The sequence below is a fragment of the Pelodiscus sinensis genome, chromosome 11, assembly GCF_052426305.1.
Source record: "Pelodiscus sinensis isolate ZL-2025 chromosome 11, ASM5242630v1, whole genome shotgun sequence".
In the NCBI taxonomy this organism is placed as follows: Eukaryota; Metazoa; Chordata; order Testudines; family Trionychidae; genus Pelodiscus; species Pelodiscus sinensis.
Window position 1 is genome coordinate 19,909,589 of NC_143062.1, and position 27,319 is coordinate 19,936,907.

General features: G+C 46.9%; 1 protein-coding gene across 3 annotated transcripts in view; it reads left to right on the top strand.

The window, feature by feature from the left end:
- Positions 1-27,319, top strand: part of PACS1 (phosphofurin acidic cluster sorting protein 1) — a 121,056-nt gene that overhangs the window by 29,486 nt on the left and 64,251 nt on the right. The window contains exon 1 of one of the 3 annotated variants that reach the window (XM_075938964.2): positions 1,123-3,336. The exons of the other annotated variants lie outside the window; for them this stretch is intronic. Coding sequence (XP_075795079.1) covers positions 3,335-3,336 — 2 coding nt within the window. The 5' untranslated portion in view covers positions 1,123-3,334. Of the gene's footprint in view, positions 1-1,122; positions 3,337-27,319 lie in introns of those variants that run through there. 3 annotated transcript variants of the gene reach the window in all.

A 27,319-nucleotide genomic window follows, 5' to 3' on the forward strand; every position in this document is an offset into this window, starting at 1 on the left:
AGCTTCCTTTTTGTGTTTAAGCTCACCAAGGATTTCCCTGGTAAGCCAAATCTGGTTGCCTAACATAGTTGCTTTTCTTGCTGCGCATCGGGATGTGTTTTTTCTGTGCCTTTAATAAGGCTTCTTTAAAATACTGCCAGGTCTCCTGGACTCCTTTCCCCTTCATGTAAGCATCCCAGGGAATCCTGCCCATCAGTTCCCTGAGGGAGTCAAAGTCTGCTCTTCTGAATCCAGGGTTTGTATTTTGCTACTCTCCTTTCTTCCTTTGGTCAGGATCCTGAAATCTACCATCTCATGATTACTGCTTCCCAGGTTGTCACCCACCTCTACTTCCCCTACTAGTTCCTCCCTGTTTGTGAGCAGCAGGCCAGGCTGTGCATTGCCCCTGGTCGGTTCCTTCAGCACTTGTACCAAGAAGTTATTCCAGCATTCTCAAAAACTTCCTGGATTGTCTGTGTACTGCTGTATTGGTCTCCCAACAGATATCGGGGTGATTAAAGTGGCCCATGAGAACCAGGGCCTGCGATCTGGAAGCTTCTCTCAGTTGTCCAAAGAAAGCGGCATCTACCTCATCCACCTGATCCGGCGGACTGTAGCAGACACCAACCACAACATTGCCCCTGTTACTTCTACCTCTAAATGTAACCTATAGACTCTCAACAGTCTTTTCTCCCTCTAAGTACTGGAGCTCTGAGCAATCATACTGCTCTCTTACATACAATGCAACTCCTCCTTTTCTCCCCCGCCTGTTCTTCCTGAACAGTTTATACCCTTCCATGACAGTGCTCCAGTCATGCGAGGCATCCCACCAGGTCTCCGTTATTCCAGTCAAATCATAGTTCTTCGACTGGGCCAGGGCTTCTAATTCTTCCTGTTTGTTTCCCAGGCTGCATTGGTGTACAAATACCTTTAGATAACCAGAACAGTGATAGAGATGCAGCCGTGTTAGTCTGGTCTAGCTGAAACAAAAGACAGGACTATGCAGCACTTTAAAGACTAACAAGATGGTTTATTAGGTGCTGAGCTTTTGTGGGCCAGACCCACTTCCTTAGATGAATTTGTGGGAGAAAATTGGCACGACCATATATATCAAAGTGATACAATACAAAAAAAGTGAACACATATGTTCTAAAAGCAGATTTGTCAATTTTATATGTGTAAAATTGACAAATCTGATTTGCAGGTCTGGATGGCAGATGGATGACTCAGTCCCTCTTAGGAGGGAGTCCCCAACCACCACCACCCATCTTCTTTTGGGGGTAGTGGTCGTGGAACCCTCATCTCTAGGAGTACGCATTCCATGCCTTCCGGTAGATGGTGTTCCCTTCTGATTTCTTCCCTGAGAGGTCCTGCCAAAGCATTCTCCACGGCAGTGCCTGTGGAGAGAGCCTGAAAGCGATTACTTACCTCTACAGGAATGGGGGATACCTGAGTTGGCCACCTTCTCCTTCTAGAGGTTACATGCTGCCAGTTTTCTTCCTTGTCCTGTACTGCCCTGACTGGCTATTCAGCCTGCTGTGCCTGCAGGATTAAACGCTGCCTTCTATCGAGGAAGTCTTCATCCTTTCTGATAGCATGCAGGGTTGATACTTGAGCCTCCAGTCCTCTGATTTTTTTCTTCCAAAATGGTGACCAGCTTGCACTTAGTGCAGATGAAATCCCTTCTTTCTTCTGGGAGGAAGACAAACATGGCACATTGTGTGCAGGTAACAAGAGCCGAGCTATCAACATCCATACCTTCCTTCCTTCTGAGAGTTCCTCGGTTATTATTAAATGCCTCCTTGAAGGGAAGGAGTGTAGTGAAAAGATGTTAAGGAACGGCAAGTGTATCTCACCCCCTTCCCAACTCCCTCTCCAAACTCCCTGTTAACAGCCCCTGGTCACTGACTCTTTCCTTTATAAAGCCCTAGGCTGCCTGATAGCCCCTTCCCCTGATTAAGGCTCAACCAATGAGCCAGAGTCTTCTAGATTTCAAACCCTGATTGGAGGCTCACAGTTTCCACCTGCCAGCCGCAGCACTCACTCAGGAGGAATGGAAAGGGGGGGGAACCCCCACCAATCAACCAAACACAAGCTCAGCACACAGCAAGAAAACCTCAAACACAAACACACACTACAGACAGACCACTTCCCTCAAGGGTCCTGTATTAGCTTCCTCCTTTATCTGGAGAACTCCCTCTCCAAACTCCCTGTTCGCAAGCCCCCACGGCCCAGGGAATGCTGCACCCACCACAAACTGCCACCACTGCCTCATTCCACTTGGCAGGGCAACTGTAGGGGGTTTTGGAACTTCACACATGGCTGAAGCCACAAAGCCTATGGCTTCCTCCCGCTAGTCAGCATCTGAGGCATGCCGTGATCTTGTCGTGCTGTATTGCTTAAATCTCATTAGCCTCTTAATTGCAGTAAATTTAAGATGATTCACAAAGTGCTTCAGCTTCTCACAGAGATGTGAGGGATCTTGGCTTGTTGGGATGTGCATGTCATGCCAGAAGCATGCAATGAGTTGAATGTGCACTACAGATCTACCCCGTAGAGTTTGCAGGGTGTGGATGGTGCTTTTTCCAGCTGGGATGCTGCCACTGGAGAACTGAATTTTCCCAGCTGAAACATTGTCAGTGGAATATTGGATAGTCTTGGTAGCTGGAGTATTTCTTGGCCCAACTGGGTCGCCGCAAATCCATTGGAGAAACCTCACGGTCTTTGGAAAGCAATCGGGAGACTGGTTTGGCAGAAAGGAATAGTGTGAAAGAAGGCACGAAGCTGAGAGCTGGTGAAGGAAACACAGGAAGCATGTGGGATGTTGGAAGATGCAGTTGGAAATGAGAGCTGCTGTGTTCCACTCTCAAGGTTTCTGCCCTGGGTGAAGCATTCGTTGTGTGTGCAAATTTAACACCGCTTTGGGCGGCAAGACAGTGAAACACATGGAGATGGGTTCTCTTTTGCTTAGGCTCTTGCATTCCTGCATCAAGGCAGCTTCCTTTGCTCTCCAATTGATGTCTGTTTAGTATTGCTGATGCTGCAGCTACTTGTGCTAACTACTCAGCTGATGAGAACTGAATCTATTGGTGCCTGCATGTACAAATCCTAATCTCTCAGGCAGGTGTGGTTTGGGATGGCTGCCAGGCCACTCCTTAGTGGAAATGCTGGCAGTCGAATTCCAGAATTCAGAGCTGGCCTCTCAATCATGCGAGACATATGAGAGCTTCTTAGTGCTGAGGAAAACGTGGTTTGATTTTTTTTTTTTTAAGAGCACCACATGGTATTTCTGTGTCAGTGAAGCTGTGTTCATATGAAGAGCCACTGAAGCTACTCACACAGAGGTTACTTGGCAATGTGAGTCCAGGGGAGTTATGGGAAATGGAGGATTAATGAAATTAACAGGGCACTGGGCATGGTTTAGAGTTCTCTGGGTGTACATAATGTCTCATTGCAAAGCCTGTGTCTTGATATAGACCTGGCAAGAGAAGTGATCTAAACTAGTAACTGGATTACTGGCAGGAAATGGCTTTCTAATCAAAAGTTAATATGAGTCTGGGACCAGAGGAGAAAACAAACCTTTGTATTCTGGTGGGGTGTGGGGGTTGTGTGTTGGGAAGGCAGCGTAAGGTCTTTTGTGATTCAAGATCTTTTCTGAAATCATTTGCACTAGTTCATAGAACTTGTATAACTCACTTGTACCTTCAAATAGTGATATGCTTTGGCTTTTCCCCTCCAGTGCAGCCTTATAAGAAGTTGAGGGGACTGTTTCACTCTGTTTTGCGGTATTGTGCTGGGCTATCTGGATCAGTCTTGGAGAGCCATTACTAATGCCCTTCCCTTTGGAAGAAATCCTGGAATGGATGAGACTCTTCTGTTCGGGAATGATGAGTGTAGACTCTCGCACTGTCTGAAATGGTCAGGGCTTGAAAACTTGCCAAGTATCAGTAGCCAGAGCAGGACTAAGCCTGCTAGATAGAGCTAGGTAAAAGGCCATATGGTGAATATTGTTCTTCATATTCTGCCTCCCAGAATTGGGTGTTCATTCATACGTCGATAAAAGGATGATACGGGTCTGGGATCAAGTCCTGCCTTTGTCCTAAACTGTCTGTGTGTCCTTGGACAAGTCACTTGGACTTTGTCTCCGTTTTCCATTTGTCAGATTGGGTTATGCTGCCTTATCGCCCAGCAGCGCTGGGAGGATACATTTATCAGTGTTTGGGAGCCATTCAGATCTGTGTGGGACCAGGGCCAGGAGAGGAGCTGTGTAGTTGGAAGGCTCTTAGCAAACGTTAGGGTTCAAAATGTAATTTTTTAAAAAAAATGGTAGCTGAAATTTACTAGCCAGCTGCTGGAACGTGGAGCAGGAGAGGTTCAGACTAGAAATAAGGGGCACACTTTTAATAGCAAAGGTAATTAACCATTGGAACAATTTACCTGCAGATGTGGTGATGATGCCATCACTCACCTGTCTTTAGCTCAAGGTTGGATAGCTCCATATCCCAGCCAGAAGTGCTGGTCTTGACTCAGGAATCTCGGGGGGATATTCTCTGGCCTCTGTTATGCAGGAGGCCAGACTAGATGGTTATAATCCTTTCTGAGATTATACCTCAAAACCTATGTATCTGTTAATTCTGGACTATAATGCACATCTGATAAGGAGAGCAGGAGCCATATCTTTGATTCTGTATCTGTGCATCAGAGAATATTAACTCCCCCATGCTCCCAAGCGTGGTGTAGCCTATCAGAGCTAAAATGGCTGCCAGATAAAGTGCTTGCGAGATCATCCTCCGGTTAGTTACTGCCGTGTCTGTACTTTTTGTACCATCGGGTGACTGTCCATAGAGCAGAGCTCCTCAAACCCTTGAAAAGGAAGGAGGAAGCTTTGTTGGATTGTTGAGCAATGACAGGCTTCCTGTTACCCTTGACTGTTGGCAGCCACTGAAAATAATCCTGTGGGGTATCAAGACATCACTTTTTCTGATGTCAGAACACGCAAGTCTCAACAAAGCTTCCATCTAGTATCTTGACGTGTGAATTTCCTGTTGCTGCTCAGAGCAGGTTTGGACTTGAGTCAATGTGGCTAACTGCCTCTGGCAGAGCTTGGAACACGGTCCGTTGCATTCAGCAGGAGACTTCTGCAATGGGCGGAAGAGTCCTTGAGACAACCTTGACTGACAGCTGTACTGAGTAAACCTTGCTTGGCTTTGAACAGATCCATGCTAGGGAGGAAAGGAGAGGGGATATGTTCTGTTGATGCTTAGCAGCCTGGGCATAAATTGGATACTTGTCATGATCGCTGTAAAGGAGTGATAGGAATACAGTTAGCATCAAACCCAAGTATATGCCTGGCAGATGGAACACTAACCTAAGGCTCCGACATTTCACAACTGTAGAATTTAGCTTTTCTGAATGGCTGAATGAATGGCTGGCCATCAGAGCCTTCTATGCTGTTAGGAGGGGATGGTTCCTTATGTGTAATTCTCCCTAAATTTTCAGTAACGCTAATCTACAGGCATAAACTTTTAGGAACTATGCCTGTTCCTCAGGAACTCAGGGAGTTCCATGAGTGGGATATAAAGCAGGATCCCACAACGTGTTACAGTGAGGATGCATATGTCTCACTTGGATGGATGACCTTCATAATAATGGCCTTCTGCATGCAGCTTAAATGAATTACTCCTTTTGCTGAAGTGATATGGACTCATGCATCTGGCGTTGAAGATTGAGTTGCCAGACTTAGATGTCTGGGGTGCTTTTATTGGCAGCCACAGTCAGGGCCAATAAAATTGTATAATTTTTGGTGGTGCCCAGAACGGGTCTAAGTCCTGCCCAGGGTTGTCATTTGTCAATACATTCATATAAAGTCTGTTTCTTTTTTTTTTTAAAGCTAAAATTGGACCTGTCTGTAAAATCCATAAAATATTAAGATTAGGAATGTAATAATATAGTTGATTAACCAATAAGCTTTTATTTATTGGTTAATGCTATAGATTACATGCATTTCTCCCTCCCTCCTTGCCAGTAAATTTTTAGCAGGCTGGCCAGCAACCCAGCTCAGTTCCAGCTTGCGCCAGGTCTGGGACATAACCCTGCTGCGGGTCTGCATTTAAAGTGTATTAGGAGCCAGGCAGGCAGGCAGCCTGGCTTAATTCTGGCTCGCACTGGGTCTGTGAGCTCAGACACGCCCCTGGACAGGGGCTGCTGCCACTCTATGCTTCTGCCTTTATCAGAGGCAGCAGCACAGGGCGACAGGCAGCTGGTCTGTGAGGTGAGTTGTTTTTTAAACGGGCTTCCCTCGCAGACCTGCTCCCACCTGGCACCCCATGCTACTGCCTAATTTAACATCCCTAATTTAGATATCAGTAAACAAAGAAAAAGTGAGCTTTGCAGTGGAGCTGAGGAGTCATTTCCACCCCCCTCCTCCTCCTTGGCCCTGGGGTAAGCTCCACACTGCAGGACAGCTCCAGGGAGTCTACAATTTCTGGGGCTGGGGCAGAGTCAGAGAGGATAATTTTTTTGGCTGGGGCTCCCTGTTGCTGCCAGGCAGGGGCTACTTTTGCCATCTCCAGCTTTGAAATGTTCAGCGTCACCACCTCAGCACAGCAGCAACCTTGCGGGGGTATGCATGCAGCACAATTTCCTGCTGGGCTTCTCGCGGCTACAGAGGGTGGGGTACAGCGGGCCAGGCACAGCAACCTCCCTGCCCACCAATAAGATATCATAGAGTGGTCACTGGTGGTGGCCCCCAGGCCCAGGGGGATGAGCGGCTCCTGTGCCTCTCCTCCCAAGGTGGGAAGGGGGATGGTTTGGGCCGGCGGGGGGTTGTAATAGGAATAGGATTGTGTCCACATGCCTTGTCAACATGTTGCGGGTCCAGCTGCCTGTGTTATGGGCTTCTCCCTGCCGCCAACCACCTGCTTGCTGCCCAGTTCAGTTTTCTGGCTGGAGTTTCACAGATACTATCCCTGTCAGCTCAGCTGAGAGGCAGGAGCGTTGTGATGTACGAATAAACACATTGAAAATTGTTCACTTTTGTCCCTTTACGCCATCTTTATATTCCATGATGCTGTGCCTGCAAAAATGTTTCATCATCTGTAATTTTTTGTCCATAAAAATCATTTTCCAGAGTTGGCAACCCTCGTTCTTCCCTCCTACCCCTACTTGCCTAAGGCTTTAGGAAGGAATCTGGGTTAGGGAGGGGTGCAGGTTCTGGGAGGGGGTTTGGGTGTGGGCTCTGGATTTGGACAGGAGATTTGGGTTCAGGAGGGGGTTTGGGTGCAGGCTCTGGCATGAGATATGAATTTGGAATGTGGGAGGAATTGAGGGGTGTAGTGCTTACTAAGGGTGGCAGGAGGTCTGGGGGAATGTGTCTCTGTGCACCACTGTCTATAGACACTGCCCCCACGGTTCTTAGCCAATGGGAGCAGTGTAGTCGACAGAGCTGAGGAAGTGCACAGACAGACTCTCATTCTCCTTTCCCCTCTTCCCTCTAAGGGCTTCAGGGACATGCCAGCTGCTTCCAGGTGTAACGCAGAGAAAAGGTGGGTGGGAAGCTGCCTTAGTGTTGCTGTACTACCAAAGGACTCTGGGCCCTTTTAAATTATCTGAGGACATCAGGCAGGGCCAGGAGATGCTCCAAGGGCCGCATTGTGCGGGAGAGACCTGGCCCTGAACATTGGTGGAGCCCTGAGTTTTGTTGGAGCATGGACACAATGGGCTCATATAACTCACTGCTCCTGCCCGCAGTTCATTAAAGTAACACTTTAATTAAAATAGCATTACTATCTTGGGTGTCAGCCTGTGTTGGTGTATCTGAACCCAGGGAAATCTGTTGAATGGAATTTGTATCGTCTCAGGTAGCTAGAGTTTCAATAAATCCATTATAACTAGCTACCTGTGTGGTTAGATTTAAAACTTCTTAGGCCTTGCCTATACTAGGAATATTGATGGAGATAGATTTATAATTGCTCTTGTAAGGATCTTTCCTTACTCTCTAATTTAAACAATTCCTTGCATAAAAACACAAGAACGGCCATATTGGGTCAGACCAACGGTCCAGCCAGTCCAGTATCCTGTCTGCTGACAGTGGCCAACACCAAATGCCCCAGAGGGAGGGAACACAACAGGTAATCCTCACATGATACCTGCCCTGTCAGAGAAACAGAGGCTAGGGACACCATTCCTACCCATCCTGCTTAATAGCCTTTGATGGACCTAACCTCTATGAGACTATCTAGCTCTTTTTTGAACCCCGTTAAAATCCTAGCCTTCACCACATCCTCTGGCAAGGAGTTCCAGAGGTTGTCTCTGCGCTGAATGAAGAAAAACTTCCTTTTGTTTGTTTTAAACCTGCTGCCTATTAATTTCATCAGGTGACTCCTAGTTCTTATATTGGGAGAATAAGTAAATAACTTTTCCTTATTCACTTTTTCCACACTAGTCATGATTTTATAGACCTCTATCATATTTCCCCCTTAGTCTCCTCTTTTCTAAGTTGAAAAGTCCCAGTCTTTTTAATCTCTGTTCATATGGGATTCGTTCCAAACCCCCTAATCATTTTTGTTGCCATTTTCTGAACCTTTTCCAATGCCAATATATCTTTTTTGAAATGAGGCGACCACATCTGTATGCAGTATTCAAGATACATGCATCTGACGAAGGGAGTCTTTGCCCACGAAAGCTTATGCTCCAACACTTCAGTTAGTCTATAAGGTGCCACAGGACTCCTTGCTGTTTTTGCAGTATTCAAGATGTGGGCGTAGCATAGTTTTATATAAGATATTCTCTGTTTTATTCTCTGTCCCTTTTTAATGATTCTTAACATTCTATACCTTCAGGCTAGTTCTGAACTCTTTCAAGCTTGAATAATTACCTTTCTCTGGCTTGGTACAGGTGACCATTAAAATGCTAAAGCTTTGAAACTGTGGGTACCTTCCTTTTTGATGCATGGAAACACTGCTTTCAAACTTTATTGCTGGAGCAATTGCATCAGCACAAATAGGAAAGCTCCACTTCCGTTGGATCAGCGTGGAGAAAAACTGTTTCATCATCTCTGCTTTGAAGACGGCTGGCTTCTATCTAAGGGTTTTTAAAGCTGCATATATTTGCAACATTAATCTTCATTTGAGCTTGTATCTCTCCGAGTGTGGCAGAATCCAAGCTGTGCTGTCTCAAATTTCCTTGCACTGAATATTTTCAGTGAAGTGAAAAATCAAGTGAGAAGGGCCCAAAGTGGGCAGTGAAAGCTGATTAGAAGCATAGAAAGGCTTCAGTGCAAGGAATGATATAAAAAAATAGGATTTACAATAACCTACCTCAGATGTGAATAAGAGAGGACGTAGGAGAGATGAACAAATACAGTAATATCAAAGTGAAAGTTGCAAGTTCCTAGGAAACTTTTCTTTGAATAAATCAACATTAACTTTAGCAATGCCTCTGCTCACAAGAATAGATCAGCGTGACAGTGGCCTCACTAGTAGATTGCGAAAATGGCTCAGTGAGGTTACCTGATCGTTCTTTCTCAGCGATGTTACATTCATTGCGACTGGCTGATCACTTTCTGTCTTAACTGGCTTTTATCAGAAAACTGGGCTTTCAGATAAACACAGTATTTTGCAGAAAGGACCTGCTTTGGGCCAAACAGATGCCCCAAACTCAAAATGTTATGATTCAAAATTGCGCCACCATGCATCCATTCTATTCTGAGCCAGACACCTTAGCCAGACTACATGTCCCATGATTCCAGTGAAACTATCCAACATCCCTCACCAAGAGGGGAGAAATAGGTGCATCATGGGAAGTGAAGTTCAGCCACAAAGCTGTGCCCATAGAAGAAAATGGGAGAACAAGGCACCTAAACTACAACTCTCATGAGGGACAGCAGTGCCATTTTGAAATGAAATTTTTTGGGGTTTTCAACAAAAATATTTGGTGTTAAATATTTCTCCAAAGTCATTTTTTTCCACAAGACTTTTCCCTCTGCCCCTTCATTTTCCTACAAACTGTAATCTTGTGCTCACTTTAATACAGCCAAAGGATTTGAACATATATCTGTCTTCACTCCCTTGGTAGTGATGTCCCCTAATCTCCAGTTATGGTCAAACTGGATGCTCAAGCTAGCTGTATTGCCTCACATAGGGCTCCTGTGAGCAAACTTTTCTCAGGAAACCTAGAGATATGACTTAAGACACAGGGTGCTGAGATATTCAGGAAAAAAGTGCCAATCTTTGCACAGTAATTTTCTGGCATCAAACACTTAAAATTGCTATTTTTGTTTAACAAACAGATGGAGCAGAGAAATAACTATTCAAACTTTCCATCTCTGGCACAGTCTTGCTGTGTAGCCTTTTAATCCATCTCCAGATTTGTGTGATTTGTCGTCTTCCTGCATCAGAATTGGAGTTTCATTTCTTTCTAGGGCATTAAATACTGGTGATTCCAAAGTACTGCCCAGTTCTTAGCCCAGCTGTCTCTGTTTAGTATTTCCTGCTTGATCCTCAGCTTACAGTGACTGAGGAAGAACTCTGATCAAACCCAGATTTTCTACCTGGGGCCACCATGTTTTATTTTTACAATCCTCAAAGGAGAAGAAATGAACAAGGATTCCAGTCTGGGCATGGTAGCTGGGCTGATTTAATTTGTTTAGCTGAAGAGACCATCTGTTTCAAGGACCCTTGCGGAGCTATTGCTGCTAAAGGGTTTTTATTAGTTAGGTGGCAATTAATTTAATCAGGGATAGTATAACGAGAGGTGGCCAGTCTGTGATGAGCATATGGGAGCATATGAGAATAAGCCATTTGAAAATATTGTATAGGTGTAGCTATTAATGGGCCTGGTGCTTTTTTTGTTTTGAAAGCACCTTTTCATGGAAGATTTTCAAAGAACCCGAAACATAACTGGGAGTGCTGATTTCCAGAGCCACTACTCCAACCTAAGACACCAGATATTAAATTGTAGTTCTAATCAATGTCAATCCAACACTGACTGCAACCTGGGGAAACAAAAGTTAACATGATGATGTGACCGGAGCTGTGGGTAAGGGTGCTGCGTTCATCCTGGCCTCATGCACTCTCAACTCCATCTGCCAACTAAGTGCCTCCCTTGTAGAATTTTTTCCTGATCTGTAAGCTGGAGGCAATTCAGCTCTCAGATCCCAGGCTGATGTGTAGGACTTCGGGTTACAAAATAAAGGAAAATAATTGTTCAGCCATACAGACTTGATCAGGAGCAACTGACAAAATTAACTGGGATCCCCTGATGCTGCTTTCCAAGTGAGGTGGCTGTTAATGATAAGGGATCTAGATATACTGTTGGGCTAGGTTCACTCCATAAGCTAGAAGAGCAAAGCTTGGGTGGGCCTGTAACTCCCTGAAGAGCAAAGATATCAAGAGGGTATTTTAGTGCCTGGAAAAGAGAGTTTATTTTCTTTTGAGCTCCCCACCCCCACTGTGAAGCACAGTTTACCATGCTGTAGAGGGGTGGAATGGCCGCCCTCTGAGCCGGAAGCAGAAGAAACCCTCTGGGAGCCATTTTGGGGCCAGCCTAGCTCCGCCCCCTCACCTGACCGGAAGTCAAAGGGCGGGGCTAGGACTATAAGAAGGCTGCCTGGGAGCTCAGTCAGAGGCCAGCCTCCGAGGGAGCCAGAGGCCTGGCTGGAGCTCCTGCCTGGGGAGGCTAAGACCCGGGGTAGGCCGCCCTCAGCCACCTTCCCAGAGGCGGGCCAGAGACTCCCTGCCCCGGCTAGTAAGGCCTGGCCCGGCCCGTCAGCTGAACCACTCGCGGACCCAGAGGACGGGACCGCACCGCTGGACCAGCTGGACCCCTGGTGGGTACGGGAACGCCGGGCTGGACAAGCCCCACGGGACACGACAAAGCTCCAACCTCTTAACCCCTGGATTGGGCCGCCAGCCCCTGCGGAGACGACGTGGGCCTCAACTCCCCGACAGGCCGCTGAGGCTACAGGTACTGGGGAAGGGGGGGGGGAGACGAGGAGAGGCCCAGGGGGTAGCATGGGCTGAGGACAGCCCTAGGCCAGCAAGTTGCGGGCTGGAGCCCCTGCTGAGCCCGTAGCAGCGGAACGGCTGCATCCAGGGCCCCTGGGCCGGGGCGCAGTGGAGTGGGTGGGCCTGCGCCCCCTGCCACCCACTAACCGGGTGGCAGTCTCCCACCCCCCTTGCCACTGCGACAGCTGCACTGCCGGCCCCGCTCTTGAACTAGGAGCTCCTACAGACCTGTGGGTTTGTTTGCGGCCCCGCCTTGCGTTGGGGTCTGGCCAGCAGTTGCTGCCCTGCCCTGCTCGAGGGCCTGGGCATCTGTATAAGGGTTTTGGCACCCGGCCAGCACCCGGACCGGACCTTTTTAAAGGGCCAGGGCTCGGACTACTCTACGGCACGGAAGGGCCATAGGACGGACTAGCCATCCAGTATACCAAGGCGGAGGATCCGCCTGCTAAAGGCCGGCTGGCCTATAACGAACCTTCCCCCGGAAGGGGGAAAAGCTCAGGCTATTGTGGACATTGCCGGAGGGCAGTGTCCCGAAGAGACCGCGCCACCTGCCGGCAGATATAATTCCCCGAGCAGACGGCAGGGGCGCTGTGGTGGAGCGGAAAGCCCGCTACACATGCCCTTCTGCATGTAGCACAGCTGCCCAACTCTGCTGCTGCTAGTTAGAAATATTGGAGCATAATGCATTGACATCTAAGCTATAGCTGAAAGAGCAAAACGTGAGAGGCCCAGAAGCATTGGAGAGTGAATGAATTGGATGATAAATATGTGTAAATGAAGAAAACATGGTGACACAGTGACACAGAAGAGACACTTTAATTACACCCATAGCTCTCCTTTGGCTTTTTGAGATCCACCCAAGTAACTGGCTGAATGACAGAAGGGGCCATGATGGTTGGAGAACGAAAGGCAAGTTCTATCCTTGGCCTGATCAAAGGAGACCCCTTCTGTGCTCCAGTTACTCCTTTTTTCATTTCCCCAGAATGATTCTGTTGCAGTGCAAAGGTGTTTGCTGCAGTTAAAAGGATCCTGTGAAATTTCCTGTGGGAGTTGTACCTGTGCATGTTTTGATTCCCATGGTCCTTGGGGGTGGAGGGAGCTGCATTTATCAAGGAATCTACAAAGACTTGAATGTGTGAGAAGCAGGAGAGGACAGTTTAGATTTTGGGGTGGCCAAACTGCAGCATTTCTAGCAGCATGTCCTGCCAGCTTCCAGACACCTTACTGTTGTATCCCAGATGGTCAGGTGATCCCTACAGCGCTACAGATGGTGGTGATACATCCCAGCCAAGAGGGCACTGAATCTAGTGCCCAGAGGCTGTGCTGGTTTGCAGGGAGCAGTGGGAGTAATTGGTAGGGCCATTGTCCTCAGGGTGGCAGTAGGGGATGCTATGCTGGTGGAGCACTCATCTTTGCGGTGAGGTGTAAGATATACATGCTGATTGCTTGGGTCAGGAGGGCATCTGGTGTTTTTGTAAGAGATGGGTACTAGGGGTGTCAATAAGCCTAGGATTATTGGTCAATCTTGTCGATCACACGCATTCCCCTTTCCCCCCTGCTGCTATCAGAGGCAGCAAGGGGGAGGAGCAGAAGCTGGTGCCCATGATGAGCTGGCTTTAAGCAGGCTCCCCATGAGCACCATATCTGCCTGCCCCTGTCTTACTCCTGTGCTGCTGTGTCTGATGGAGAGGCAGCAGCGCAGAGGGTGAGGGGGGCAGGCTGGAGCTGATATGTGCACAGAGCCAGCTTTCAAGCAGGCTTCCCATGCATGCCAGCTCCACAAACCCTCTTGCCCCCACCTTGCTGCCTCCTAAAAAGGCGTTAGGAGCTGGTGCTGGGCGATGGGGCAGCTTAAAAGCCAGGTCCCATAGAACCAGCTCTGCGGTGCCTTCTGTGCCCTATCAGAGGCATCAGCGTGGGGCTGGGGCAAGGGAGGCGGCCGTGAAGCAGACCTGTCTGTGGAGCGTCTGAGCTCCCCGTGTACAGGGATTGCTACCACCCTGCGCTACTGCCTCTGTATCAGAGGAAGCAGCGCGGGGCAGGAGGCAGCAGGCTTGCAAGAGGAGCTGGTTTTTAAACTGGCTCCCCTCAAGGACTGGTTCCCCACGCTGATGCCTCTGATACAGGAGCAGCAGCATGGGATGCCAAGGGGCTTCGTGGGAATGGGGCTGGGAGCACACTGGCTGCCAGCTTTGTTCCCGGGAACTATTGAGTAGTCATGTAGCCTCTAAGATTGCATGCGGTTATAGGACTATTTAATTACACAATATCTAACATCCCTAATGAGCACCAGGGCCTGAACCCAGCCAAATTCCAGTGTATGATTGCACTTGGCTTGGTCTTCCCCTTCAACCCACATGCAATTCTATATACAGAATGGTACTGCACTTCTGTCCTGCCCATGGGTGCTGTCAAGGAGGAGGATGCCCTGCAGAGTTGACCAGAGAGGGGGCAACATGGCCTAGAGGAGTGACGAAGTCTCCACTATAGGCAACTTACCCCATGATTGTCAGTGGTATGTGTTTAAGCTTCCTCTTGAAGCATCTGGTACTGGCCATTGTCAGTTTGCAAGACCAGATGGCCAACTGGCCTCGTCGCCCCCCGGACTATGAGGATTAAACAGCCATGCAGTATGTAAGTGGCTTTAGTATAACTTCAGGCTTACCATGAATGTTGTGAATAGTGCTCATGGCAGCTGGCAGTGTGTGGGAAGGCAGCCGGGGTATGTGTTGCTTTAAAAGGCTCAACTTCTAGATTGAATCTTGCTGATTCTTTCTGAACATCTCTGAGCTGACCTCTCCTATGCACCTGCACAGCTAAAACTGCTCTCTGGGGCAGGTGATCACTGCACCGTTCTCTGCTCTTTCCATCTTACCCTGCTTGAGACCATTCAAAATGCTGCTGCAAAGGTTCTGTTGCTCTGACAATGTCCCCCTATTAGCACATCCCTCCACTGGCGGCGGCTCCTCTATCATGTCAAACCTCAGCTACTTGTCTTCATTTCCATGCCCCTTGCAGCCCATCCCCACTCCACTGTCATCTCCCTTGCTACTGAGAGCTTGGGTCCAGTCTCCCTCACCTGTCCTCATTGCCCACTTGTAAAATCTCCCTTGATGCTTTCTCCCTGCTGTTCCTCACGCTGGAGATGCACTGCCACGCTGCCTCATTATATACCTTCAAATCCCTCCTTTGCTATGAAGCCTACAAGAAGCTTGACAAGGGTTAGACAGCTGGGCTGTGTCTACACTGGCCCCTTCTTCGGAATAGCCATGCTAATTTAGAACTTTGGAATAGGGAAATGCGCGGGGGATTTAAATAGCCCCCGCAGGATTTAAATAAACATGGCCGCCGTTTTTTTTCCGGCTTGGGGAAAAGCCGGGAAAGAGCGTCCAGACTGGCGCGATCCTCCGGAATAAAGCCCTATTCCGGAGGATCTCTTAGTCCTACTTTCAAGTGACTCGCAGGTGTGTTCGGTCCCTCTCTGTGCTGCATGCCCATCCCCACTGATCACAAAGCTCTGCTACCTGGCCAGGCCGGTCCATTTCAGTGGAGCATTGCTGTACTTTCCCGAATCCCTGAGCTGAGGCACAGGAGGGTGTGAAATGATTTCAGAAATGTCCAGTCCTTCCAAGCCATAATGGGAAGAGAGTTTGGAGGCGTGCCCAGCTCATCAAGAGTAGCAGAAGACAATAGTGTGTGTTGTGGGCACATTGAAGCAGTGTGGCAGTTAGTTCCTTTCATCTGGCCTAGTAATGTCCAATTAAGGAATCCCCGAAGCCCAAACACTCTGATTTGTAATTGCAATACTCAGCTTGGCTGCCTAATTGTTCAACACATTTTGGGCTTGGGCTTCCTTTTCAGCTGTGCTGAAAATACTCAGTGTTCTGCTGGATTGGCAGCCTCCACAGACCAGTCTTCTAGCTTCGGAACAGGTGATGCAGGGTATGGCTCAGTAGCATCGGAGTGTGCTGCTTAAAGCCCTGGCCTATTGGGAATTGGGGACACTCGGGCTGCGTCTACACTGGCACCCTTTTCCGGAAATGCTTAAAACGGAACAGTTTTCCGTTATAAGTATTTCCGGAAAAAGCATGTCTACATTGGCAGGATGCTTTTCCGGAAAAGCACTTTTTCCGGAAAAGCGTCCGTGGCCAATGTAGACGCGCTTTTCCGGAAAAAAGCCCCGATCGTCATTTTCGCGATCGGGGCGTTTTTGCGGAAAAGACTACTGTGCTGTCTACACTGGCCCTTTTCCGGAACAGTTTTTCCGGAAAAGGACTTTTGCCCGAATGGGAGTAGCATAGTTTTTCCGGAAAAACACTGACAATTTTACAGTAGATCGTCATTGCTTTTCCGGAAAAGCAAGCGGCCAGTGTAGACAGCTGGCAAGTTATTCCGGAGAAGTGGCTGCTTTTCCGGAATAAGTGGCTCAGTGTAGACACAGCCTCGAAGTATAACCCAAATCATAGGTGACTCCTGGTAGAACTCAGGAGGTGCCAAAATTTTAATTGCTAAATGGGGTGCCCTCACATGCCCCTTCCCTGCCACTCTGGGTGTCTGTCCTGGCAGGCACAAGTAATCCCTGACCAAAATGTTCAGTGAAAATATATCATTTACTTCGTGTGCCCTGTAGGAAGAGAGACCAGCTTCTGAGCCACCCAGCATGTCTGATCTGGGAAATGTCCTAAGTGTGTCACTGCTAAATACAAGCTCGAAAGGCTGGTTTAGCATAAATAGTTAAGTGCCCATGCACCATTCAAAGTGAAGTGGCCCATTGACATGTATAGTTATGGGGGAAAAAAGTGGGTTACAAATTGGGGTAATAAGCCATGAATCCGGGGTCTCTGTTCAGTCTGTGCTTGTTAGTGTCTAGCAGAGCAATGAGTTTAAGCTCCCAGGCTTGTCTTTTGAATGTGTCATGCAGATTTCCTTTATGAGTACCAATAGATGATGATGTTTTTTTTTAAAAAAAACGGCGAGGAGTCCTGTGGCACCTTATAGACTAACTGAAGTGTTGGAGCATAAGCTTTCGTGGGCAAAGACCCACTTCGTCAGATGCATGTTGTTGTTTAAGTTTTTCCTGTTACAGACTAACTTAGCTACTCCTCTAAAACTTTTTATCTACGTTAGTGTTAGTCTCTAAGATGCTGCAGGACTATTGTTGTTTTTTTAAGTGCTACGTCAGTCTCTCAAGGTGTGGCAAGCTGCATATTCATTAATGATGGACCATGCCACTATGACAGCCCTCACAAATTAACTCATTGTTACTTTCCTGGCAGCAAGCTAATGAGATTTCCATAATGAACCCCTTACCTATTCCATGGGTTGTCAGGCAGGCTAAGGGAGGCCTGCAGATTGGTACTTTTCACAGTCTTGCTGTCTCCCAAATCCTGCAGCACTTGATATGCTACTAGATGGAGGCAGCAAAGATCCAGGTTTACAAGGTGCACAGAGTCTTTGAGAGGGTTTGAGATATTGATGAACTTGGTGGGAAGGCTGAGCTGTGTTTCCATCCTGAACTGTGGCCTAAGTATCTGTAGCATGAAGCTGCCTTTTTTTGTCTGACTTCTTGGTCCTTTTTCATACTCTTGCTCTGGAATTGCTGCCAGGAGGCAAACTACTGAACTTCCTGAAACCATAAAGCAAGACTTTTGTGCTTTAGTGTCTTCAGACAGGCCAGAAGCACAAGGCCAGAAAGGGCCATGAGATCAATCTGACACCAGAACATCACAGACCAGAGAGAAGTGTACTCAATTACCTTGAGCCCAGTCACTTGTCTGACTAAAGCAAATACTTCCATAAAGGAAGCCAGGCTGGATGTGAAGAGAATAAGAGATGGTACAGTCGCTCCTTCCCTCAGGATTTTGTTCTAGTAGTTAAACACTTTCCCTGGGAGAAACATGTACCTTCTTTCTAGCTTGACTTTGTCTAGCCTGCTCCCGGCTATTGGATCTCAGTTTGAGAGCCCTCTGCTACTGGAAATCTTGTTAGATACTTACAGCCTGAAATCTGGTCACCACCTCATATTTGGTGAGGAGGTTGAGGCTGTAAATATACCATTGCTGTTGCTGAGTAAATGTAAACAAACAAAACTCTTCCTGTGTGGATAGGGTCATGCAAAATCCAGAATTTTAGTCTTGAGCTTGCTTTTTTGGTGCTCTGGCAACATCTGAGTAACACAAACTAAGGCCATGTCTACACTAGAGAATTTACAGTGGTGCAACTGGTTTGATACAGCTGCACTGTGGCGAAATCAGTCATGTAGCTGCACAATGCCGACAGGAACAGGCTGTCTTGTCAACATCATAAAACCACCTCTGTAAGTGGTGGTAGCCATGCCATGTTGGTGGGAGAAGTTCTCCCACTGACTAAGAGCTGTGCACTCCACCACTTACTCCGATAACACTTATGTCACTTGAGTGGGTGGCTTTTTCACACCACTGAACGATGTAATTTTTGCCAACATCAGTGGTAGTGTTGACGTAGCTTAACGCTTGTCTGTATGCACAAGGTTTGACAACACTGGTATTCCCTCTTGTGGGGATGCACCTAAAGTTGTATTCTGAAGGTAGCTATTCCTGTACAGGAAGAGGAATAAACGACACGGGTGTTAGGCTCTTTGATCCCGGTGTCACTGTCTCCAAACTAGGGGTTGTACTTATTTACATCAGTGGGAAATTAGTCACAGCCCTAATAGGCAGATTCCCATTAGTAGAAAATCTGCAAGCAGGCCCATACCCCTTTCACAGACTAGAATGAGCTGGTGGGGCTGTGGGGCAGCTTTGAGATGCAAACATTTGGTGCTAATTGGTGCAGGTTTGTTAGAGGTGCTAAAGGCTGACTCGTATCTGCTTCCTGTAGGCTGGCGGTGGGGTAGGTGGTAAGTGTGGCTGCTACCTTCGCTGTGTCTGTTCTGTGAATGGTGCCTGCACTTCACAGTGGTTATTGATCAGGCACCTTGTGGGTATAGCTACAAAAAGTCCTGCGTGAACAATTGCTTGGCTGCACAGTGCTGGGCTGTCATTCCTGTGAAGCCAGTCAGGGGATTTCTGCTTGTATTTACCTTTCCTGGTTTCGAAAGGAAAACATTAGATCAGTGGCTTTCAACCTTTTCAGCCTTTTTTTTTTCCATTTGGGGACCCCCTAAATATTTTTGAAAGGAGAAACAGACCTTTTTGACATGATCTGCAGACCCCCAAGGGTCGGCGGACCACTGATTGAAAACTACAGCATTAATCGATATGCACAAAACACCCCTCATACAAAGACTGTAGTCTGTCTTTGAGCAAAGTGAATCAGCAAGCCCAGCTGGTTGGGTAATAATGCTGCAGCCTGTGAAGGCTTTCTCCCAGCACAGTATTGATCTGGGGCTCCATTCTACATTTCTGACACTGGCATTTGAAAAGCTGCATGCCTTCAAAAATAATAGATGGGGAACATTTGTCAACTTGGAATCCTGGTGGAGATCCTTTGAGCAAAGCGGGACAGCGGTGGTATGCATTTCGTGGCTACGAGAGAAATAGTAAATCAGTTACATAATCATATGTATACGCACGCGCGCACATACACACAGATGAGGTATCCCCTTTCTAGTTCTGTATGTATTTTCATTCTGCAAAAATCCACAGTGAAACACATTGGAAATGCAAGAGAACCTCATCGCTGGTGAGGCTAAGTGTCTGCTAGAGAAAGCAGCTTTATTTGGAATAATTATCTCTCTCCCCCACCCCTCCCAACCATCTAGAGCCTCAATACGTCCCGGTGTCCAAAGGACGTGAATCTTGTTTCTAGCAAATACTCTCTCTTGAGCTCTTTCCTCCGGCTGCTAGAGTTAATGCAGCTATTAAAACTGCTTCTTTTGAAGAGCTCGTTGCTGCTGCCGCCCTTCAAGAGTTTGAAGTTTTACAAGATAATTGGACTGTAATTTTCCTTTTAGATAAAAGCTTCCTTCAGCAGTCTTAAAAAATAATGTTTTTCCCTTTGTTAAACACTTGTCAGAGTTAGCCTGAGTCTGATAACTGCTTTAACCTTAGACAAAGACCAAGTGTGTCATCATACCCCTCCCACTCCAGTCTGATCAGTGTAAAACCTCATACCCCTGCCTTCTCGTGCAATGCTGCCATGTTAGGTAAAAGGGGTTTTGATCAAGTTATTAGTTAATTCTTGCTGCCAGGAAAGTTTTTTTCCTTGGCGAGTACTGTGGTTTTGCAGGCTTTCTCCATGTACGTCAAAGGCAAGGAGATGAAGTGGTTTAGTTGCTGTATGAATTCTTTGCCAATTTCCTTTCTTCTGTGGGAGTGGTAGAGGGCAGATTTCCTGTTATCAAGGCGTGCAGCACTTCCTCTGACTCCTCCCAGTACTGAGTAGTTGATTGCAGACGGGGCACATTGTCTGGCAAGTGAGTAGATGGTTCATTCGAGCTGCCTCTGTTATAAAAAAGAAAAGCAGCTTTTGCAAGTGTTTAAAACACCAGCAGGTGCCTTTACTCACGAGGGGTACCCCCTGCAGCTATGTATTTAAATGCTCACATTGCAAACAGACGTTCAACACAGTTTCCCTACCTTTAGGGGTGGGGATTCTCCTCCCCACTGCCCCTACTGTGCTAGAAAAACCATGACACTGCCAGCCCTCCTATATATCTGACTCTTGAGTAAAACTTCACTAGGAAGTTGGGGTGTGTGTATGATATTAGGGGGCCCTTTAGTTGTTCTGTACTGAATAAATTCCAGGAACTACATTGTACTTGCCCCCATTTGTCCTGCAGTTGAATTGTGTGATACCGTGGCCTAAACTGTTGTATAGTGTTGCTGTGAGCTATTACGCAGCTGCCATGTTCCACCTCAGAGTTGGCTGTTTTCCAGTGTTGAAAGGGTTCCTGTTTCATAAGCCCCTTGTACCTGGAGCAATATAAATATAAGGCTGTTATTCCAGGCATCTCTTAAGGTGGAGTTCTTCCAGAATTTTTGTAGTTTACAAAATTGATTTTCAGAGAAATTTAAGCTGTAAAAAGCTGATTAGTTCATCTTTATCTACACAAGGCAGAGGCAGACTATAAATAAATTCATTGTCTCTGTGTATATCACGTATTTATAGTTTTATAACCACCTAAGAGAGATTGTGACCATCTAGTTTGAGCTCTTATGTAAAACAGAGCAGAGAACTTCACTGAATCAATGCCTGTTTGAACTAGAGCAGAATCTTTTAGAATTCTTGATTTCAAAATTGCCAGTAATGGAGAATGCACCAGAACCCTTGCAAAGCTGGTCCAATGGTTCATGTTAAAAATGTGCACATTGTTTCTAGCTTGAGCTTGTCTAGCTGCTTCTTCCAGCCATTGGACCTGTGTAGAATTTTGTCTGCTGCCATATTGCCTTAACTGCAACCACCCACCAAACTAGACTACAGCTGATAGAACAATAAAAATAATATTTCTTATGTACAGGTTTAACTGTAAGCTCTTCTGGTCAGGGGCTGCCTTTGTTCTGATCTAGCACAGTGGAATCCTGGTCCATGAGTGAGTTGCCTGGGCACAACCACAGTGTCGATAAATAATACTAAAGCACCAAGCCAGGTGTGTCTGCGACACTTCCATAAACATATTACAGTTGCAGCTTATTTTCCCCTCCATCTGCGAAATAGCTAACTGCTATTCAAATGGGTGGTGCTAAATTCTGGGGTGGTTTCAAATGGGACTAAAAGCTGAGAGTTAATTAAATTCCATCCCAGTGGTGGATATGTGTATCTATTGCTCCTAGTATTAGTTTGTGTGGGTGCTGCCATATAGGTCTACAAGGCAAAAGGGCTCTGTGAATAGTGAGTGTCCTCATTAGCTGATGAAGCTTCTCTGTGGGTCCCTGGAAGCTTCTCTGTGGGTACCTTCTTCACATGTGATTAAACACTATTTAATAAAAGGGAATTGCAAAGTAGGGATGCAAGCAACTACACAACTAGTTGATTCCCCCCCTTTGCTGCCTCTATGAGAGGCAGCAAGTGGGGGAGCAGGTGCTGAGGGGAGCCTGCTTAAAAGCCAGTCTTCCCCCCCCCCCATCATCTCTGGGGTAGGGGGCAGAGGAGGCAGAAGTGCAGCGGGGGACCAGGCGTGAGCCAGGAATCAGATGTCCTGACTCGTGCCCAGTCCCAGAAGCTGTGCCTCTTCTTTTGAAATGTAGCTAGAGTCATGGGAGGCTCTTGCTATATTTCAAAGGCAGAGGCACAGCTATCAGGACCCGGCACAAGAGGGGACTGAAGCAGTCTCTGCTTGCCCTAGGTTCCTCACTGTGCCTCTGCCTCCTGTGTTGGGTTCCCCGCTGTGCCTCTGAAATGTCGCAAGAGCTGTGGGTGCAGGCTCTTGCTACATTTCAGAGGTAGAGGCGCAGTGGGTATAGGGAGTGCCCCCTCCCTCCTTATTGACTAATCAAGTAGTCTGATATTTTATCTGATCTGTGTCTAACAGCTTCTTTCCTGATTAGAGTTCTTTTCTTTCCAGGTTCTTTCATGTGTTCTCTTGAGGTGGGAAGTAATTTGTGAAACCAGTTGAAGACAATCGTTGTTTGCTTCCCGTTCATTAAATAGAATTTCCCCAGGATGAGAAGTTTTTATTCCATTCCCACCCCTCCCCAAGCGCCAGGTGGCCTTCTTATGTGTCTTGGTAGACCCAATCACAATCCAGGCTTACTGGGAAAACAAAACTATTCACTGGTCGTTGCCTTGAGCACCAGGCCATTAAGTTCCTTACGTACCACTGATGACTTTCATTAGAAGACCTGATTCAATAAACAGATTTACACTTTATACTTCTAACTTCACATACAAGAAAGATACATGCACACAAATATGCAGCTAGAATATACACAGGGGATTACAGACTCTTGCATGATACATTATTTGCCCCATTTTACATAAAGCATATTCAAGTTATGCATATTCATATTTGAAATCTATATTTGAAAATATATCTTCATAAAAATATGGGGGCATAGTGTCACACATGGTCCTTTTTGTACATCTGCCTTGATTGTCAGTCCACATGCCACTTAATCTGCATTCAGTGTGGCTGTTTCTTACCATACCAGGCATTTCTGTGCATTTGACTTTTTGAGCAGTGTTTGTCTTCCTGTGGGATTGTACAGCAGCTCACGCAGTGGGGTGCTGATCTAGAGTGGGAGCTCAGTGCACTTCCACAGCACTGCTAATCCCAAGCATTCAAAGATCAGAACCCAAGCTCCCCAAATGCCTGAGGTTTTTTACAGTTCATGTTAGGCTCTCTTTTGACACCCAGGTTTCTGAGTCGTCAGGCCACTTGTTCCCAAACTGTACCAAGGCAACCCACCGACTGCATTTTGTCATTTTTGCAACACACTAGTCCAGATATGCACCCTCCGCTCTGAACTGCAGCCTGATGTGTAGGGAAGGCCGAGGGGCATGATGGGGTTCAGAGATGACCCAGGCCTTTCAATAATGAAGGGACAGAGTGAGGGCAGCCAACTTCAGTGGTGTTAATGAGCATGCTCTGTACAAGCCAAACAGCAAATCAGGGGAGGCTTGTGACCCTGTATGACACATGCGCGCACACACACACACACATCACCTCCTGTGGGAATGGAAAGTGAGTGTGTGCCATAGCGGTAGCTCTTGCCCTGCAAAACCAGTCCCAGCCTTCTGCTCTGGGCTTTATGACCTGGTGCGTGGGATCACAGTGCCACTAGGTTTGTCCTGAGTGGCCCTTCAATCCTGTGTACTAGGTCATAATATCCAGAGCTGGGACCCTGGACCAACTGCTGCTGCAGGGTGAATACAGGATGGACTTGCTCTCTAGCTCCCCTGCATTTTACTGGACTGGGACAAATGTACATTTGCCTCAGCCAGGGGCCAGTGATAGGTTAATCTGGCCTTGCACATGGCAACCCAAGTACAACCTTCCTGTAACTTGGTGGGTCGGGGCCCACTGTTTGGGAAACCCTGCATTAGGGTGTCATAGTCTTTGAGCTTTTCTCACCTTGCTTTTTGAAAGCCGAAATTATCACAAAGTAACATGACTCCAGGACATTGAAAAATAGTATGATGAGACCAGAGGTTGGCAACACTATGCAAAAGAACTGTGCTGCTGATCTGCAGATGTGCTTTCTAAACGGGAGATAACTACCGTGACTGCAAGCTCGGGAGGATTTCTTTTCTGGGAAGACAGTTGGCATAATTTTTAATAAAGCCAGAGATGACAGCAAGTGATGCCTCTTCTTATCCTTCACTTCATTACCGTTAGCTGGAAACAGATGAGATACACCATTTCTGTGATCCGAGGGCTCCTTTACAACCGTTTTGGAGGAAACTGAACAGCCCCAAGCAAACACTTCCATAGCAGTATGGTCACTCACATACACAATAAGATTTGCCTGGCAGAATCACCACAACAGGGGAACAGGCCCGGTGACGGGGACGGCTCTCTATTTCCTCTCTGTCTCAGGGGCTTTATATGGGATGATCTTTCTGTGATGTTTGTGACATTGTGTGTTTAAAGAATGTGCACCAATAATGCGGAGATTTCTTTGTTTAGTTGCTACTGGAGAGCATAGCAGCAGAAGGCAGCTAAGACCATAAGGGATGGGCTGGAGAAAATAAGGATAATAGTAGCATGAATGGAAGGTGTGCAAGAATCATGGAATATTCTTGCCATGGAGCAGAGCAGGTGTGATATCTCAGAGCAGTCCGATCTCTGGATGGGTAGCTTCATCTGCAGCTTTCGTAGGGAGACTCTTGAACAGGCATATCCAACATTGCTAAGCCTCTTGTTGGCTCTGGAGATGCAGGCTTGCAGGGTGGCCAACTGTCAGTCAGTTCACGAACAGCCCATAAAAAAGAGCTAAAATTGGACCAGTCTGTAAAATCTGTAAAAGCATTTAGGTATCAGTAAAAACCAGTGAGTTTTGCAGTGGAGCAGAGAAATCCATCCCTTTTGGCCCTGAGGCAAGATCAGCGCCACGGGGCAGTTCCAGGCAGTCTACAGTTCCCTGGGCGGGGGCAGAGTGGGGAATTCTCCTGGCTCCCTCCAGCCTGCTGCTGGATGCCAAAAGCTTCTCTTCTCCAGCTTTGAATTCTACTTCAGCTTCACTAGCCTTAGCACAGCAGTAACTTTTGGTTGGCTCTTTGGGCGTGGGGGCAGGGTATAGTGGGTTGGATATAGTAGCCTCCCACAGGCTCCCTGCAGGTAAATCACAGCGGAGTGGTCATAGGTGTCAGCACCTCATCCCAGCTGAGCGAGCAGCTTCTGGGTGTCCTTGGGAGGTGGGAGGCAAGCCCACAGGGGGATGGGGATAGCTCAGTGGTTTGAGCATTGGCCTGCTAAACCCAGGGTTGTGAGTTCAGCCTTTGAGGGGGCCATTTAGAGATCTCGGGCAAATCTGTCAGGGATGGCACTTGGTCTTGCCATGAGGTCAGGGGACTGGACTCAATGACCTCTCAAGGTCCCTTCCAGTTCTATGAGAAAGGTATATCTCCATATATTATATGTATTATTATTTATATTATTTGGGCTGGCAGGAGGCTGGAATAGGATTGTGTCCACATGCCTGGCCAATGTGCCCCAGATTAACATACTCCCTATAGTATCTTTGCACAGATGCTCTTCTGCCAGTGTAAGAATGACATATATTGATTTAGCTGAGCTCAATCCCTGATGTGCTTAAGGTAAATGTTTCCAGGTACCAAAGTGACTTAGGAGCCTAGATCTCATTGCCTGGAGCTTCTAGTTGCTACTGTTGTACAAGTCACTACTAAGGTGTAGTATTTTAATGTTGGTATAAGAATAGAAGTATAATGATAGTAATAAGTCCTATATAACGATTTTCTTATCAGTTCTGTATGCTCTGTTTCACCCTGCCTCTCACAATTAGACGATGTTTGCTATAAGGTCTTGCTTCTTAGCATTAGAAATCAAGTTGTTTTTCTTAAGCATAACAAAGAGAGTGTTCAGGTCCCTTCTATTGCGGTATCTGTGAATGCTTTCCAAACAGCAGTATTGACTTGATCTGGCTGAGTCATATTGGTAGCATCTTGCAGTTCTCCCTAGTTTTTGAAAAAAAAAAAGCAGCAGCCCCCCCTTGTAGTCACTGGCCTCTCATACTTGCTGACATGAATGTAGCAGAACATGATGGCTTCTTGTGTCTTTTGTCCTTGAGCAGTGCTCTGTTTACACTGCCAGCACGCGCAGCTGAGCATCCCTGCAGAGGAACAGTATGTTTCTCTTTGTGCTCTTCTTGCATTTTCAGATAATCCCCAGTGAGTTTGTGTGTGCCCTGCTCAGCCGCTTTCTCTAGGAAGAACTGAATCTGTCTCCCTCCTGCTGACACCAGATAATGATCAAGCTGGGGAAGATTTATTTTAACGCAGCCTATTGCAGAGCTAAAGCTGAAACCTGTAGCTCCTCTTATAAACTGTAACATTTTAACTGTGTTAAATCAACATAAAAGGAAGAGCCATGTGGAATTATTATAGCAAACATATTGTTTTTGTTGTCTTTACTAGCCGCTGAAACATTGGAGGACTGGATAAAAAGCAATTGGAATAAAGATAGGGCCCTTCACAGTGGGGTGTTGTTTCTATATGACAGTCATATATCTTTATATGCGCAACCTATGTCAGCATCCATATCAGTACTGAGGAAGTGATGGCCCACGGGTCCCTACTCTGCCACACAGTAGATGATCACCATGAGAAAGCAAGGATTTTAACTCAAGGCATTATTTTGTTTTGCCCATCTGACCTCCTTTCTTCATGTAAATGGCACCAAAAAGGCTGTTAGCTGCCAGCAACACAGTGCGTGAAGACTTGTCGCATCCAGCCAGCTGAGGAAATCCACAGAGCTGACTGCAGTACTTTAGCACTGCTCCCACCAGTGCCATGTCCAAATATAGCTCTTTCCCTGCTCTAGATCACAGTGGCCCTCCTTGCTAAGCATCTCCCAGGGAGCTCATGCTAAGTTGTGTGTCCATCTAAGTATTCTGGGATAGTGGGCAGATCTGGGTATCACCACTTCCCCTATACCCAAGCTCCATAGATTTCTCCTATCCAAGCCTGAACATTTGTTTGCTCCATGCACCCTGCATGATTGTTGTTCACTGTGGTGTAATAATGTAGCCTGTGAAATTTCTTTGTCTGAAGCTTCCTTCTGGTTATCCTTTTTACATCAATATTTAACTTGTTTGTCATAGAGAGTGGATGTTTTCTGAAACTCTTTTCTGATTTGCTTCTGCTCTGTTTAACTTTCAGCTGCCCTTAAACATTACTGGCTGAATTCCAGGCCTTCCATATTCATGTACCAGTTTCACCATTTTCAAAGGAAAATA